The sequence below is a fragment of the Grammomys surdaster genome, unplaced genomic scaffold, assembly GCF_004785775.1.
Source record: "Grammomys surdaster isolate TR1022 unplaced genomic scaffold, NIH_TR_1.0 126048, whole genome shotgun sequence".
NCBI lineage: Eukaryota > Metazoa > Chordata > Mammalia > Rodentia > Muridae > Grammomys > Grammomys surdaster.
In genome coordinates, this window is record NW_021620860.1 from 385,747 (window position 1) to 403,467 (window position 17,721).

Consider the following 17,721-nt stretch of genomic DNA (forward strand, 5'->3'; position numbering starts at 1 on the left):
TTAAAAGCTAACACTAAAGAAAACCTAGAAAAATCAAAACCCTAAGTGCATGGTGGTCATCAGTAACATGGGAAGCTCTGTGCTTTCTCTTCCCGTCAAGTTGTGAGAGCAAGGCTTCACCTCTCTGAACCGGCCCGGGTCTTCTTTCCCTCCTGTTAGTCTCCATTAATCGTGCGTGTTATCTTCACAAGAATCAATTCTCATGCTCAGGGCTTTTTTCTTTCAGCTGCTGCCCTACTTGCAGGTTCTGACAAGTTGGAGGAGCTGCAGTCTGTTGGCAGTAACCTGCAGCCTCGCAGGCAGCTCCTCACCAATGTCCTCAGCCAAATCCCCTTTCCCTGCAGAGACAATTTCTACAGCTCCTGTTCTGTGGAATCTGCAGCTACAGATTTCATTTGAAAAATCAATTACTAACAGAACCCTGCCAAGTCCCTGTGTTTTCAATATTTTTCCATTTCCATGTTCTTTCTGTTTTGCTTTTTCCCAGGGGGAGAAGTAAGTGGTGAGATTCAGAGCCTTGGTTTCTCTAACAGCAAATCTACCATAGGAGAGAAGGAGTATGTAAGGTGGAAGAGTAGAAAACAGACAAATCCAAGACTCAAGCACGCTTCCAACCCTGGTTCAGCTGCCTATCACCAGGAAAAATCACTCCATTTCTTAGCTTCACCTTCCTGACGAAACTGAGACAGTAACAGCTAGCCCTAGGTCAATGAGTTGCTCTAGAGATTTTTAAATCAACCTATCACAAAAAGCATTACATAATTCTAAAACATGTGTGAATCCTATACATGTAAATATAAGTGTAATATACTTTAACAAGGACAATGTCATAGCCTATGGGTAGTTATAAAATAATTTTATGTCATGTAACGTCCCAATTAAATGCTTCCCTGGATACTGTCCCACTGAAATCTGAGTACAGTATATCCAAGGGAAATATGTTTTTCTTGTTTAGTGAGAAGGAAAATCTAGCTTGGGAACAGAGGTACAAGTCTGGCCTATAAGTCCTGAAGCAAGTGCCATTCTGTAACCTGGATTTATGTTGCTACAAGAAAACATTTTGTGCAATAAACCTCCCTTTGAAACCAGGCAGAGCTTAAAGCACTTCAGGTTAGTTTCTTGCTTCTTGTGTTTAGAATTTCTGCACCATGGTCTTCATATGCACCTGAACCATGAACTTAAAAGTATGAAGTAACATAGAATAACTTCATGATTTTATGTCAAGAATTTGAAAATTCCATAGTCATTCTATATATAGTTCCCTAAGCAAAAAATATGAATATACTCTCCTTTGACAAATAAAAAACCCCTCTACATATGAGATTATATAAACATATGTGTATATGTGATATATATCATATATATTAATGTATATATCATATGTATATATATATATATATATATATATATATATATATACACATAATTTCCTAAATTGTGCTTTTTAAATGTGGCAACTTCTTAACACTAATAAGAGTTCAATATGTTCTATTTTTTATTTACTCACTTCAAGATCCTTATTACAATACAAGGCCAGCATACTTGCTACTTACTGCAATTCTCAAAGCTATCTAAAACAAGAATTTGAAAAATTCTTATTTCAAGTATAATTTATAAGCAAAGTTCTCTTACTTTTTGAACTTAGCAAGTACTAAGTACAAGCTAAATTAACATTAGAAAAATTTGATTTTTAATAGTCAATGGTCTTCAAAAGGTAAAATGTACTCATCTGATCTCCACCCATTTTCAGTTTCAACATAGCAAATTTCCCATTTGTACTCAGGGCAAATTCAAAAGCATTGAAAAGGTATTGGTTATTACTGAAGATAATTTATGCAATCATAAGCCAAAGATGCTAAGCTGGCAAAAAGAAAACCATACAAGTAAGCAAACCCTAGCACCTGTGAGACACGCCCTCTCAGTATATAAAGGCTCGGCACTGTCCTTGGTAGCAGGCACTCCCTGGGCTACACTACACCACCATGTCTGTTCGATACAGCTCCAGCAGCAAGCAGTACTCTTCCAGCCGCAGTGGAGGAGGAGGAGGTGGTGGTGGATCATCTGTCAGAGTTTCCAGCTCCAAAAGCTCCCTTGGTGGAGGGTTTGGCTCAGGGGGGTTCAGTGGTGGCTCTTTTAGCCGTGGGAGCTCTGGTGGAGGTTGCTTTGGGGGCTCATCAGGTGGCTATGGAGGCTATGGAGGCAGCTTTGGGGGTGGCTATGGAGGAAGCGGCTTTGGGGGAGGCTTTGGAGGAGGCAGCTATGGAGGAGGCAGCTTTGGAGGAGGCAACTTTGGAGGTGGCAGCTTCGGTGGTGGTAGCTTCGGCGGAGGTAGCTATGGAGGAGGCTTTGGTGGTGGATTTGGAGGAGATGGTGGTGGCCTTCTCTCTGGAAATGAAAAGGTGACCATGCAGAACCTGAACGACCGCCTGGCTTCCTACATGGACAAAGTCCGGGCTCTGGAAGAGTCCAACTACGAGTTGGAGGGTAAAATCAAGGAGTGGTATGAGAAGCATGGTAACTCAAGCCAGCGGGAGCCCCGGGACTACAGCAAATACTACAAGACCATCGACGATCTTAAAGAGAAGGTAAGGCCCTTCCAATCCAGCTCCCATCATCCTTATGCAGGGCATGCAGACAGATGAAACTAAGCTAAGCACAGCGCAGCTGATCACTGTCTCACCTGCCCACTTTTCATGTCTGGTATAACCACGTCTCACCAAAGACATTTATGAAGGTATGGCCATGTCAACCTTCATCTAGTATGTGTTGCCTGTCTTCCAGGATAACAGACTACTGAGAACCTTATTGGTCTTAACAAACATATATGAGTTGACAGTTAAAATATGCTAGACCACATGTAAATGCGGGAGCTAAAATAACTTTAAATGAATATGTCATATATATTCGTGTGTGTGTGTGTGTGTGTGTGGCTTACTTACAATTGTAAACAAGCCATATCCAGCACTAACATCGCAATAACACCAACTCTCCAACATAGAAGTGAGCTACCCTTTGCCTCTAGGGAATCTGTTAATTACATCTATAAATTCACCCCTAGAAATATTTATAACAAATGAAGCAAATACAAACATGAGTCACTCAAAAGTTAGCTGCAACACAAACAAATCACACACTATAAAGGAGAGGGTCAGAGCTGGAGGAATGACACAATCCCAGCCAGTGCTCAGAAAGGAATCAAAGCCATAAAGGTACTGAAAGCCCAAGAGGAAAAAAGTCTGGGCAAGTCTGTGACAGTCTATGTTTAAATTAACCTCCCTCCAGAGGTTTGGAAGAGAACTACATAAAAATGCAACTCACCTATGCTAACCTAAAAAGCCATAAGCCCACCTGATCTTTTCAATAACTTGTGTCTCCCTTCAGATCCTCAACCTGACAACTGACAATGCCAATGTCCTGCTGCAGATTGACAATGCCAGACTGGCAGCTGATGACTTCAGGCTGAAGTAAGTTACATGGATATGGTACAAATACAGCAGGGGCTTCTAATAATGCCCCTGGATGCCCACAACAGCTTTTACATTCTCCTGAACTCATCCAGAGTGAAACAGTGCTGAGGTGTTAAAAATTGTTTTTAATTGTAATCATATCTTTTAGGTAATTGTTAAGGGAAGATGTGTTTTAAAGTGATAGCTTTCTTCATATCAAACTATTAATTAATATTCCTACATGAATTCATGTATTACAAACGTTGCCATGACATGAAACCAAATCTGTATTTGCACTGTAAGCAGTCTTTATCCGGGTATACCTTCATTCTCCTGTATATCCAGTGTTTGTATCCTGCTTGTTTCAGATACGAGAATGAGGTAGCCCTGCGCCAGAGCGTGGAGGCCGACACCAACGGCCTGCGCCGGGTGCTGGATGAGCTGACCCTGGCTAAGACTGACCTGGAGATGCAGATAGAGAGCCTAAATGAAGAACTGGCTTACCTGAAGAAGAACCACGAAGAGGTGACACAAAATTACATAATCACATTCTTTCCCCCCCACACACACACCTCCCGTTTTAAAAAAGCTCATCTTGGTCATGGTGCATTAATTCAATCTAACTGTTCCTCAAACAGGAAATGAGAGACCTTCAAAATGTGTCTACTGGTGATGTGAATGTGGAAATGAACGCTGCCCCAGGGGTTGACCTGACTCAGCTGCTGAACAACATGAGAAACCAATACGAACAACTTGCAGAAAAGAATCGCAAGGACGCAGAAGCCTGGTTCAATGAGAAGGTAAACTAATCGCCCTTCTCAGCAAAGCCCTCGGCTTCTCAGAGAAGCCCATGGAGATTTTCTTAGTATCCCCAAATGTTCTCATCTTTTCCCTTTTTTTTTTTTTTTTTTTTTTTTTTGGATCCTCTAGAGCAAGGAACTCACCACAGAAATTGACAGCAACATTGAACAAATGTCCAGCCATAAGAGTGAAATCACTGAATTGAGACGTACTGTTCAGGGTCTGGAGATCGAACTGCAGTCCCAGCTAGCCCTGGTGCGTTAAATCTTATAAACTGGCTTCTATTTTATCCCGCAATTCTTCATGCTAAGAATGACTTGGGGACAAGAAATCAGAATCAAAATTGCAGCTTTGCGGAGGGGGGAGGGGAAGGAGGTACTGTTTGAATGGAGGCAGTGGTGCTCAAACTTTATCAGTGTTGCCATTAAGCAAGAATCCTATTTACTTCCCTTCTATGAGGTCTTACCGAATCCCATGTTTCACTATTCTTAATAAAAACCTTCTTCTCAGAAACAATCGCTGGAAGCCTCCTTGCAAGAAACAGAAGGTCGCTACTGCGTGCAGCTCTCCCAGATTCAAAGCCAGATCTCCGCCCTGGAGGAACAGCTGCAACAGATTCGGGCTGAGACCGAGTGCCAGAACGCCGAGTACCAACAACTTCTAGACATTAAGACCCGACTGGAGAACGAGATCCAGACCTACCGCAGCCTGCTAGAAGGAGAGGGAAGGTATATTGGAAACCTGCAAATATCCTCAATTGCTTTCCTTCCGTATTCCACATAGCAAAGCTTGCCCAAACCCAAGGAAAAGCCAGAGGCGGGAAGGGGAGCAGTGATGTTTTCAGGAATTGGGGCTGTGTGTATAAATATCTGTTACGGATGGATGGAAACTAATAGACAAACTTGACTGGATTATACTTTCTCAAGATTGAACTGGAGCGCAACCTGGCGCTTCCATATTGGAAGTGACGGCATTTGACCTTCACACTTTGTTTAGTTCCGGAGGCGGGCGCGGCGGCGGCAGCCACGGCGGTAGCTACGGTGGCGGAAGCTCTGGTGGCGGCAGCTACGGTGGCGGAAGTTCCGGCGGCGGTAGCCACGGAGGCAGCGGCAGCTACGGCGGCGGAAGCTCTGGTGGCGGAAGCTACGGCGGTGGAAGTTCCGGCGGCGGCGGCGGCAGCTACGGCGGCGGAAGCTCCGGCGGCGGCCACGGAGGCAGTGGCAGCTACGGCGGCGGAAGTTCCAGTGGAGGCCAGAGCGGAAGTGGAGGTTTCAAGAGTTCTTCCGGAGGGTCCGGTGGCGGTGACCAATCGTCTAAAGGCCCAAGGTCAGCAGAAAACAGCTTGGGTAATCTGAATTAGTTTTAACTTTCTCCGACGGTTTTGTTGCTCTTTTAACGCAAGAGCTGATTTTAAAACAATGAAAATCTCGAGTTAGGTTTTCGTTTGTGTTTTTAATAATATTATAGACATCAGTATTTGAAAATGCCATATACAGCATGGATTTTTTTTTCAGAACTTGGAAAAGTTAAATAATCTTTCTTTTGTAATAGGTTATTAGTAGCTAGAATCTCTACAAATCTTTTCACCTAAATCCTAATTTATTTTTTATTATTCACAGATACTAACAAAACCAGAGTGATCAAGACGATTATTGAGGAGGTGACACCTGAGGGTAGAGTCCTTTCGTCTATGATTGAATCAGAAACCAAGAAACACTTCTATTAAGCTGCATAGAAGAGTCTTCACACAGGCCACTGCACAGACGTGTGGAAAACACTTCTGTCTTAATGGTCTATAGAAATAAGTTAACTCCTTGGAATTAAGGGTCTAAAAGGTGTTTTGTGGTTTCTGTATTTCTTCTTTTCATTTATCAGAAAGTGTTCTTTTGTGGAGAAAAAAAGGAAGAAAACTTTCTCATTTACTAATTAATTTCTCATTTACTAATGAATTTCAATAAACTTTCTTACTGATGCAAACTATCAAAATTTGTCAGAATTATTATTTAATTGGGTGGGTGTGCTTGGACCAGTACGAGTAATTTGGGTGAAAATGTCCATAATTCCCCCAAACTTACATTTTCTAAAGATACACAATGTGTAGAGAACTCCCAATTCTTTGGCTGTAACTCGTTTCAATCTTGGAAATTTTGAAATCATCTCAAATAAGATTCCCAATATAAAAGGAAGCTTCACATTCTCTTTCTTACGTCTCATATTTTCTGACTGTTTTCTTCAAATTATAATATTGTTTCTTGAGTCTTTAGTACTACTTATGATACATCTTCCCACAGAGCTCTGACCAAAGTCAACCAGCCCAACAGAAATCATCAAAATTGTTATACACACAAAAAAGTTATTTTGTGTCTGCCAGATGACAGCAGTGGGTCCAGACAGACACCTCTAAATCTCTTGCTTCCCCCAACCCTTATATGTAATCAATACTAAAGACCTTGTTCTTTCAGTATACACTTACCTATATCTCTCCACCAGACCCCAACTGTGCTAGCTAGTTTTGGGTCAACTTGACACAAGGTAGAGTCATCTGGGAGGAGGGAGCCTCAGTGGAGAAAATGTCTCCCTAAGACTATAGGCGAGCCTGTAGGCATTTTCCTCATTGGTGACTAATGGGGAAGGGCCCAGCCCATTGCGGTTCTGGGTTCTATAAGAAAGTGAGCTGAGCAAACCAAGGATAGAGTCAATAAGCAATGCCCTCTCATGGCCTCTATATCAGCTCCTGCCTCCAAGTTCCTGCCCTGTTTTCCTTCAGTGATTAACAGTGATGAGGAAGCATAAGTCAAATAAACCCTTTCCTTCCCACGTTGCTTTGTCAGGGTGTTACATTACAACAAAAGTAACCCTAAGACATCAACTGACGTTACTTAGTACTCTACTTGGGGTAGAGTGAAGAGGGAAAGCCCTAGTGTGCTTTTGGATTGCCCATGTCCTTTGACAAGCAACATCAGCATCCTTCTTGATTTGAACTCTAGTGCTTTTCACTGACTGCAAGGCTGATCCCTTGCCATTTCAGTGGGATGATATAAACCCTACCCTAATATGTAACACACTTTAGAATGTGACCTAGGTGACAGTGCCCCTCCACAGACATTGAGAACCAGGCTCTCTTTTAATATTAAGAACTAAATTATTTTTTTAAAAAGGTTTCTCAATCTATATGTGTTGAGACTTGTCAATCCATGTTCTTTGAGACTTCTTTGGGATACTAAATCATACTCCAGTGCAATCTAAACTAGATTATAATACTGGTGAGTGAGATGACAGGGTCTGCCTTACCTATTGCTGTGAACCCCACCCTAGCATGGGTTTTTTTTACATGAATTATTAAAGCTCAGTAAGTCCTGGTTGAGCAACTGAATTAGTGAGTCATATCCATATAAGCTAACCTCCCAAGGTGAACCCAGAAACACTGGAGACTAAGAATCAAAGAGAGAGTATTTGCTATCCCTGTACAACAATACACATGAGACCAACTCTTCTGTGCAATTAATATCTGATTATTTTAAATACTTTGTAAACAAACTGGAAATTATTTCATCGAGCTAAAAAGGTAAAGAGTATCCATGATGCCCCGGACCTTCCATGTGCTAGAAGTTCCACTTGCTCTCTGCCTTCGGGCTTCTTCCTTTATCCTCCAGGAATAGCAACCCCAGTCCTGGCAGACAGCTGTAGAAGTTGAGGGACTGGACTGTGACTAGTGAGGATGCTTCTAAATGTGAGTGTGGGGGAAAGCCATCTAAATGCCAAACAATCAAAGCCCTGGAGCCATACGTCTCCCTGTTCTTCTGGCATTGGTAGAGAAGGTAGGAGGCAAAGTGAACAGTTCCTTTAAGGAGATAATAGACATTCTGAGTGGTAGTACAGAGAGAGCCCTCCAAGCATGAAGGAGATGGAGGACAATGTCAGCAGAAATGACTGTCTGAGAAATGGCAAAAACTGACAATACACATCAAGGGTTTGTTGTACATTTGAGTATCAACTACAAAATCCACAACAAATACCAGGATCCTGCTGACCAAAAGGGGAGGCCACGGCAACTCCCAGATGTGGTTGAGGAGAAAGTTTTTATTGTAGGTACAGGAGAGAGAACAGCCAGTGGCATCTGGTAAAGTCTAGACTGAACATGGCCAGCAAAATAGACAGGGCCATGAGAGGTGAGAGAGGGGAAGAACAAGAGAGGGAGAGAAGAGAATAGGCCAAGAGGTGGGACTCGGGGGGGGGAGAACCAAGAGGGGCATATGGATAGAGGGGTCTAGAGACTATATAGCAAAAATGGCTGCCTGTGTTGTACACGAGAGAGAAGCCGAGGAATGAGACGCTCAGGATCTGGAGAGGTTTAGGCTACGGGCCTGAGGTGAGCAGTGCTGAAAGGAGCCAGGACTCCGTAATATATACTTGGGATGCTGGGAGCATCCACTTTGATAGGTTATATAAGCACCTCAGCCATTTGTCCTGAATTTCTTCTAGATGTAACACCTATCAGGAGAAAAGGAGAGTGTAGAGTGCCCAAGGGTGTAATTCAGTGGTTAAAATGCATCCATTCATTCAGCAAGCACAGTTGTGCAAAGTATGTCACACGCATGCTAGATATTGAAAGTAAATAAAATTAAGACAGCCACATTCGTGGCACAGATGTGTCCATTGGGGACTAAAGATCATGGACGAGACACTAAGGTAGTCAAATCAATGTCCTGTCAGGGAAGAGTCCCTAGAAAATATGAGCCTTGGATTGATCCTGGAGGATGGCAGAAGCTGGCTAATTATTAAGATTGTGAATTCTAGGACAGCCAGGGACATGTTTGCAATGGTGCTATGTAGCAACACCTAAGCTCTCCACTGCTACTGCTCTAAGAAAACTTCCTCAGAATTATGAATGCTTATCCTTGACTTAATCATTTCCATAAAGTACACTGAGTTGTGTAAGGGAATATAGTCACAGTTCCTGACTGTGTAGACATCTATGGGGGACCTTTATTTTTACTACTACAGGAATAATTCTTGGTTCCTATCTCTTCCATTCACTCCTGCCCATTCCTCAGCTAGTCACTGCCAGGTGCTGGTTAGACTGTCTTCAAAATTATCCCAATGCCATCTGACTCTGCCCTGACTCAGGTCACATTAACATCACCAGATTACTATGGCTGGCTTTCTGGTGATGTCTCTGCTAATTTTTATTCCATCATCAGTCGTCTCCTACACTCCAGCCAGAACAATAACAAAACAAAACAAAACAAAACAAAAACTGCTTAAATTTCTCAATAGTTACCTTCAATGCTCAAGATCTAATTTAAAGTCCCTCCCCTAACCCAATACACCCTTTGATCAGCTGCCACCTGACACAAAGGTCCACATCTCCTCCAGTTCCTTGAAGGCACCCCACTATTCCTTCATGCTACGGTTTGGTTGCGCTTTGAGGTGTTCCTCTAAAGTTTCATGTGTTAGAAATGTGGTCACTAGGATGGCTATGCTCAGAAGTAGTGGGACCTGTAGCCAAACTCTTGGCTACTTTGTAGGTTCTTTGTCTTCCGCCCTTCCTCATCTGTCTTCTTTTACCCTTTCAACCCCCTAACACTAGATAGAAGAGAAAAACGAGGGGAAATAGAGGGGAAAGGGGACGACATTATTGTTAGACTACTTTCTGATGATTAGAGGCATTGAGGTCCTTGGGACAAGTCTCAGCTTCCCCATCAGGCTATCTAATTTCTTCTTGCTGTTGTTTCTCCTTTGCACACGACTACTTAACAAACCTCAGCCAACAGCAACTAACCAACAACCCACCAACAGCAACCCTGCCTCTCAGGGACCTAACATTTATATACCCCCTGAAGAGTTCCCAGAATTCCAAATGTCACACACACACACAGCTGGCAAAACCACGCCCTTACCAGAGCATGAGGCAAATCATAGTCAGCCGTTGTGGACAATCCGAAGCATTCCTGTATCCCACACCTGGCATTAAAACAAAAACATATAATACTTGGGATTTTTTCCAAAGACACCAAAATTCTCATTACAGGGATCTTTAAGAGTTGACTCCTACTGGGTGTTGATTATGTCATTGTGAGCACCACCCTTGGAAGGAACTGAAGGAGTTCTCATGAGATCTGGGTTAATCCTCCAGAAGTGCTGTTGTGTCAGAGTGGTGTTGACCCCTCTGTCTGTGTTCTGGCTTTTACTTCACCATGTGGCCCCTCCCTTTCATGGCACGCCCTCCACAGCGTCCCCAGCATGAGCTTCTTACAGAAGCTGAGGACACTGCTTTGTTCTTGAACCTCTAGAACTGTTAGCTGAAAGTATTCCTTTCATTATAAAGTATTAAGTTTCTGGTAACTTACTATATTAATATAAAATAACAGCTCCTAGAGTTAAATATAAACATTTTATTCGTAATTATATTCTTTCCCCCTCTAAGACTGCCCCACCCATGTCCCAGCCTAGAAAATATTTTTTCGTCTTTCTTCTATGTACTTAATGTTATTTCTTTAAAAGATTACCCCAGCCTAAACTAGATCGTCTTCAGTAGCTACATATGTTTCTTTCCCTAATTTTTAACACAATTTCCATTTTATGGTTATTAGGGCCAACTCTATACACACACACACACACACACACTCCATAAAAATTGAGAATGTATTTGTTTTTCTTTCTGTGTTGCCTGCTGCTAACACAGAGCCTGGTACATAAGCGTTCATTGAATATCTCTTTAAGACTTATTTAATTTTATGTGTATGGGTGTTTTGCCTCCATGTGTCTGAGCACACCACTCATGCCAAAACAGGGCGACTCAAACACTGGAACTGCTATGTGGGTGCTGGGAATCCAGGTCCACTGCAATATAAACACTGTGACCAAAAGCAACTTGAGGGAGGAACGAGTTTACTTCGTGTTACACCTCCTGATCACAGTCCATCAGTGAAGGGAGCAAGGTGGGAACTCAAGCAGGGCAGGAACCCGGAGGAATGCAGCCAGACCATGCATGAACTGCTGCTTGCTGGCTTGTTCTCAAGCTCGGGTTCAACTATTTCTTATACCTCCTAGGACCACCCTGCTTAGGGGTGGAACCACCTAAAGTGGGCTGGGCTCTCTCACGTCAATCACCCTAGAGGCTAATCTGATGGTGGTATTCTCTCAATCAAGGATCCCTTTTACCAGGTGGCACTAATTTGGATCAAGTTAAAAAGAAAAAAGCCTACAGAAAAGGAAACCTCTCCTTTCCTTATTTCCAGCTTTCTTGAGATTCATCCGAGATGATGCACAAGAAGCTCCTTTGGAATCTGTACTCACACTATCAATACAAGGCAGTCTTGTCTTACATTAATCACTTCCAGCTAAGGGCCAAGGTTCTGCCCTAATCACAAAACCTGCGACATCCATTTGAAGGCCAGCACCGCCCCCTGGTGGAAATCGCTGGCAGGGGCAAGTTTAGCCACCAACTGATGGTCAGAGAACTTATTTATTTAAACATGTGCCTCTTAGGAGTTTTTATTTGTGTGTGTGCCATTGTATTATTAATTGGGAAATAATGCTCACACATATATATTTCATGTAATGTATTGTCTTAAAATATGTATACTTATGAAATGACTAAATTAAACTGACATATCACTTATCTTTTTTATGATAGAGACACTTGAAATCTACTTGTATAAAATGCGGTGTTGTTTTCTTTCTTATTTTGACACAAAGTGTTCTCTTAGAAATATTTTATTTACATATGAAGCATATACAACAAATTAGTCTGCTTGTTACTTAATTATAATTATTATAAGAAATAATTAGCAATAGTAGTAGTAGCCATTTATGTAATAATCAAGTACTGCAGATACTTTAAATTATTAATATATGCTAATGAGCTACTTTAGTGTTTCAGTTTCAACAATGCAATCAGAAGAAAGATTTTACAATGCATAAACAACTTAGACGGTGGATGCCCAATATGTAAAGTAGGTATGCAAATCAGCACGCATCACTGAGCAATTATTCATAAGTAAAATTGTCTCCTGGAGTCATTTTTCTTCAAGGGTGTGACCCCTTTCTAGGTTGCCCAAGATCTATCTGATGGCTCCACATCCCTGATAAGGGCACTGATAACTCAGACACATCAGATTTAGGAAAATAGAAAACTTGAAGTTGGAAACGGGATGTGTGGATGTAGGTCTGGGAGAAGTTGGGAAGGGGCATGGGTGTGATGGAAACATATTACATCCATCTATGAATGTCTCAAAGAATACGTGATTCTCAAAGTCTGAGAATCTCGAGTCACCTTGAACAAACAAGTCGACACCTAGTATGAGCCTGGTAATTCTGAATAAAATGTTCAGCATGTCTGGGTCTTATTTGTTTAACCTGCTAATGAGGAACTGAATAAAGAGGTATCCGGGGCTCTTCAGAACTGTAAAATTGTCCTGCAGCTTTGCCTAGGTCATGCATTTAAACACATAGCAATGCTGGCCACGGCACCAGCTGGCCAGGCTTGTGGTAACTCATGTCCTGCCAACACCAATCAGGACAGTCAGTATCCTGGAAATGCCACAAGTCCATACCATCTTCCCCGCCTGAACCTGAAGCCAGTCATTCCAAAGTCCCCCCTATCCCCCCTTTTTCCTGTCCTTTCAACCATCCTCACTCCACTCTTCTGGGTCACTGCCCCGCAAAGGTTCCTCCTCTTTCAGCTTCACTTCCCAGCACACATATACACATGCACACACACACACATACCCCAGAACCCCTCACTTGCATACACACACCCACGCACACACACACCCATGGTTGCAAACATGCACCAGCACCACCCTTCACTTCTCCAGTACTTACACACACACACATAAGCACTCTTCACTTACACACACACACACACACACACACACACCCAGCTCCACCATCAATGAGAACAGCTGCTATTTATTGAATCGTTCCACTTTCTAGGTACTACGTTAAGACTGATGAAATAGAAACTTTTAACTACATTTTGACAATATAATTTATTTGAAATTTTTCTTAAAGTCTCTCTGATAAAAGGAAGGAAGAAAGAAAGGATGGAGGAAGGAAGGGAGGGAGGGAAGAAGGGAGGAGGGAAGAAGGGAAGGAGGGAGAGAGATTTAATGGAGAATCTGTCTTACAGCATTAACCGCTCCATGTATCTTTCCTCTGAGATGTCCTAGCAGTGACATCTGTCAGAAGCCTCTCATTAGTCTCCAGCCCTGTCCTGGTCTCTCTCCCTACCTGTGCACCCTCTCCTGCCAGTTTTCAGCTTCCATCTCCCTCCCTCCTCTGGCTCAGCCTGACTCTTTCCTTCCATCTCCACTCCACATACCTGTCTACCGACTCCAAGACAGATAATACAAACAAAGCTGTCTTCCCTCCATCCCCAGTGCTGCGCTCAGCTTTGGGACACTTAATTCTCTTTCAATTTATTTGTATGTGTACATGTATGTTACGTGTGTGTGTGTGTGTGCATGTGTGTGTATGTATGTTATGTGTGTGTATGTATGTTACGTGTGTGTGTATATGTATGTTGTGTGTGTATGTATGTTACGTGTGTGTGTGTGTGTTTTTCTGTGTCTGTGTTATGTTATGTCCTCCGTGTAGAGGTCAGAAGACAGTTCCCAGTGTGAATCCTCATCTTCAACCTTGTTTGTTGTAGGGTTTTGTTTTGTGTTGTGCTAAAATTCTTTTATGGAAGATGGCAGGGCCATCCCCAAATACTTGCTTCTCCAGAAGCTTTTCTCTTCCTGTTTCTCTACCACACTGTGATGTAAACAAAGGGACCCTCACCAGAAGCTGAAAAGATGGTGCTACCCGAATCTTGGACTCTCAACTTCCAAAACTGTCAGTCAGATAGATCTCTTTTCTTTATAAAATAGTCAGCTTCGAGTGTCTTGTTAAAGCAACAGAAGTCTATTAATATTGAACCAACCTCCCCTCAACTTTACCCAAGCCGTGGTCACTCTCGCCTCCTCTGTGACATAAAGACATCCAATGACTCAAACTCTTTCATCAGCTTATCTGTGTCTCTGATCTCGATCCTTCCTTCTATGTATTTATGTAGTCAGTCACCCTGGTCATTTTCTCTAGAGCACCAGGCATTTCTTTGGCAGTCTTTCCTTCTGGTCTTCCCTTCAGGTCCCCCAAACCTACATCAATCTCTCTACTCCAGCACTGTATTACTTCCAAACACATAACCGAGTACCAAAGGAAATGAGAACCATGTCTTCAGTTCTGCGTGCTGACCCCTCTATGTCTTGCTGGCCAGGCATTTGCCCAGAGCAGTGAGCTTACTCCAAACGTCGATTTCCCCTATCAGCAGCCATCTTTATCTGGGCTAGCCCCAGCAACCTCTCAAACTCAGTTGGTCCGAAATTAAGCTTAGCGTTCCCACCTTAAACCCATCCCAGTCAACATTATGAATTCCCAGCATCTGAAATCAGTTATGAGGGCCAGCCCCAGCCCCAGCCACTGTGTACTTGCTATTGCAGTATTTTGCCAGCCTGAGCTACATAGCAAATTCCAGGCCTGGTCAATAGCAAGTTCCTGTCCAAAAAAATCTTCCTTTACTCTCAAATATTAATCAATAACCACTTCCCCTCCGCTTCCCCCATCTTCTATATGTTACCATCTTCGTCTTTCCCACCTGGTCCAGTCGGTCTTCTACTTCTGTAGTTTGCCTTACCAACTCATTTCAGCTTGATTTTTTTCTACATTTTTATTAAGATATAACTACATCATTTCCCTCCATTCTATTCTTTCCTCCACCTCCTCCCACACCCCTACCCCCACCCCTCACTCCTACTCCCTATTAAGTTCCTGGCCTCCCCTTCTTTAACTGTTGTTGCTATATATACATATGCACACACGTATAAAACCCAACCTGTCGCGTCTGTTCAGTGTGACTTGCACGTACATCATTTCAGGGTTCACCACTTGGTATCGGATCATCAAGTAGAGGGCTCCCCCCCGAGGGTAGACCACTTCCCTTACTCTCAGAATCAACTTGATATTCATTTCCCTCTGCTTTTTACATAAGAGCCATTCCAAACTCCTTGGTCTAGCACACAGAGCTAAACAGGATCCAGTCCCACCTGGAACTAACAGTTCCCTAAAGACTCTAACGATGTCTTTTCATGTCTACATTCATTGAGCTCCAGTCTTCCATAGCGCACTAGACATGGCAGCCTCAGACTGTGCCACTGGCCAACACAATACATACGTGTTACAGCTACAGAAAGAAGGAGAAATTACCAAGGATATATTTATTTAAATGACATGGGTTTTGTTCTCATGGGATAAAGTGTATGTTCCCGTAGCTAATAGTCCTTCATCCACCTGCATAGTAAGCCAGGCAGACAGAGCTTGTCTCTGTCTCCCTTAGCCTTGGACACTGGATTAGCCCCTGTACCAGATAATGACGGTGTGTTCACAGGGTCTCTAGATGAAAGAAAAGGATTACTCATTCAAAATTAAAAGTCAAAATAATGAACTTAATATAGAACTAAACCCTACTTTATGTACGATAACAAATATCCTGAAGCGATGAGGGGGGTGCTAGGCATTAATTATTTTTTAAATCGCCCAATTATGCATCATTTCATGCTAATCTAAATGATGCCATTTCTCTCTCAGCAGACACCACTCAACTCAAGACAGCCCCCACAACCGTGTATAAAAGCTCAAAGAACCCACAAGCAGGTGACGTTCTGTACGCCTTTGAAATTACAGCTGCCCACAGACCAGTGGAACGTTTGCCTCGACAGCATGTCTCTCCGGTTTTCTGGCGGATCCAGGCACGTTGGCATACAGTCGGGATCCCTCAGGCCGCCCAGCGGAGGCGCGGGCTTTGCCGGGAGCAGTGCGGCTGGTGGTTCAGTTGCTGGTAGTGGATTTTCTTGGGCCTTGGGAGGGACACTGGGCAGTGCTCCTGGTGGGAGCCATGCCACCAGTGTCCTGGGAAATGTCACTGGTGTTTGTTTCACTGGAAGTGAAGGGGGTCTCCTCTCCGGAAACGAGAAAGTCACCATGCAGAATCTTAACAACCGCTTGGCCTCTTACCTGGACAACGTGAAAGCTCTGGAGGAAGCCAACACTGAGCTAGAGAGAAAGATCAAGACTTGGCATGAGAAATATGGACCGGGATCTTGCCGTGGACTTGACCGTGACTACAGCAAGTATCATCTAACCATTGAGGACCTAAAAAGCAAGGTAAAGTCGCAAACTTGAGACTAGCCGAGTATTTCAAACATAATAACTCCCGGCAAAAGTATGTAAAACCACAAAGAGAAATGCTTTGTGGCTGTTCTTTAATTTGCATTTAATTTTAATAAATAATTCTTCCCATTGCTCAAAATTGGTACTTTCAAGGTAGCTAAAACGGTAATCCCGCTGTCTATTTTGAGATGCATTTATAGCTAATAAATTATTATATTCTAAAAATAATGCAATTATCTGAGAACGAATTTAAAGCATTGCTACTTTAAAAAAAAATTTAAACTTTCTGATAATAGCATATGTTTAAAAATTGATGCAAAGGCTTAATTATTTTTTAAGTAATAAATAACAAAAGCAAGATTGTTTCTGTTAACTCCCTTTTAACTTCCTCTAGATCGTCTCTTCCACGGCTGCCAATGCTAATATAATCCTACAAATTGATAACGCCAGACTGGCTGCTGACGATTTCCGACTAAAGTAGGTGACAGATGACAATCTCGGCCCTGGAACTAAGTTCCTATCTGTTCATCTTGTTAAAATATTTTTCATTTTCATCTCAAGTAAAATTACAACCTAAAAGAGTAAAGGAATCAAAGGATTTCTGATAGAAAAATGTTAATTACCTTCAGTGAGAACGTTACCTATGCATTACATCCATGGAATAAGCACTTGCACCTCCATGCTGCCTAAAGTAACACCAAGCACACAGCAAGTGCTCAGCGACTACTGTCCACTCCTTGAGGATGTTAACCTAGGGGCTGGAGAGATGGCTCAGTAGTTCAGAGCACTGATTGCTCTTCCAGAGAACCCAAGGTCAATCCCCAGCACCCAACTCACAACTCTTTGTAACTCCAGTTCCAGGGGATCTAACATCCACGTATGTGCAGGCAAAACACCAATGCACATAAAAAAGTAAATAAAACTTATTTTTTAAATGTAAGCTTAGATAAGACTTGAAATGGTTGGTTTTACTTAACTGTGACAGGCATTTCAATCCATGTGATTGGTTAGCTGCTCACTATCCTGTACAGGACTGAAGGGATGGGTCTTTATGTATAGCTGTTTTGTTTTCTTTTGTTTTGTTTTATGACCAGGTCTCACTCAGTGGCCCAGGATAGTCTAGAACTTACAATCCTCCTGCCTCAGGCTCCTGAGTTCTTAGATTACAGACACCGGCTACCCTACAGGGCATTTTTCTGTGGCTTTTTATATTTAGAGTCCTGATGTGGTTTCAAATTTCCAGTTGATATCTTCAACT

At 42.6% G+C, this 17,721-nt stretch overlaps 2 protein-coding genes across 2 annotated transcripts in view; both read left to right on the plus strand.

The window, feature by feature from the left end:
* The first annotated feature begins 1,982 nt into the window (after window positions 1-1,982).
* Krt10 (keratin 10) lies at window positions 1,983-6,227 on the plus strand. Its single transcript, XM_028755150.1, has 8 exons — window positions 1,983-2,585; window positions 3,382-3,464; window positions 3,815-3,971; window positions 4,085-4,246; window positions 4,377-4,502; window positions 4,758-4,975; window positions 5,244-5,593; window positions 5,867-6,227. Exons 1-8 carry the CDS (start codon window positions 1,983-1,985, stop codon window positions 5,971-5,973), a joined length of 1,806 nt encoding a protein of 601 aa, XP_028610983.1. The 3' UTR covers window positions 5,974-6,227.
* A 9,786-nt stretch (window positions 6,228-16,013) lies between these two features.
* Window positions 16,014-17,721, plus strand: part of LOC114610436 (keratin, type I cytoskeletal 28-like) — a 10,844-nt gene continuing 9,136 nt past the window's right edge. Inside the window, 2 exon segments of the mRNA XM_028754987.1 lie at window positions 16,014-16,457; window positions 16,858-16,986. Of these exon segments, the coding sequence (XP_028610820.1) occupies window positions 16,014-16,457; window positions 16,858-16,986 (573 nt within the window).

Excerpts from the sequence above, each read along its gene's own strand:
- Krt10 (XM_028755150.1), top strand. The coding sequence starts at position 1,983 with ATGTCTGTTCGATACAGCTCCAGCAGCAAGCAGTACTCTTCCAGCCGC. Across the intron at positions 3,465-3,814 it reads GCTGATGACTTCAGGCTGAA|ATACGAGAATGAGGTAGCCC; the intron begins GTAAGTTACATG and ends TGCTTGTTTCAG. Across the intron at positions 4,247-4,376 it reads AAGCCTGGTTCAATGAGAAG|AGCAAGGAACTCACCACAGA; the intron begins GTAAACTAATCG and ends TGGATCCTCTAG.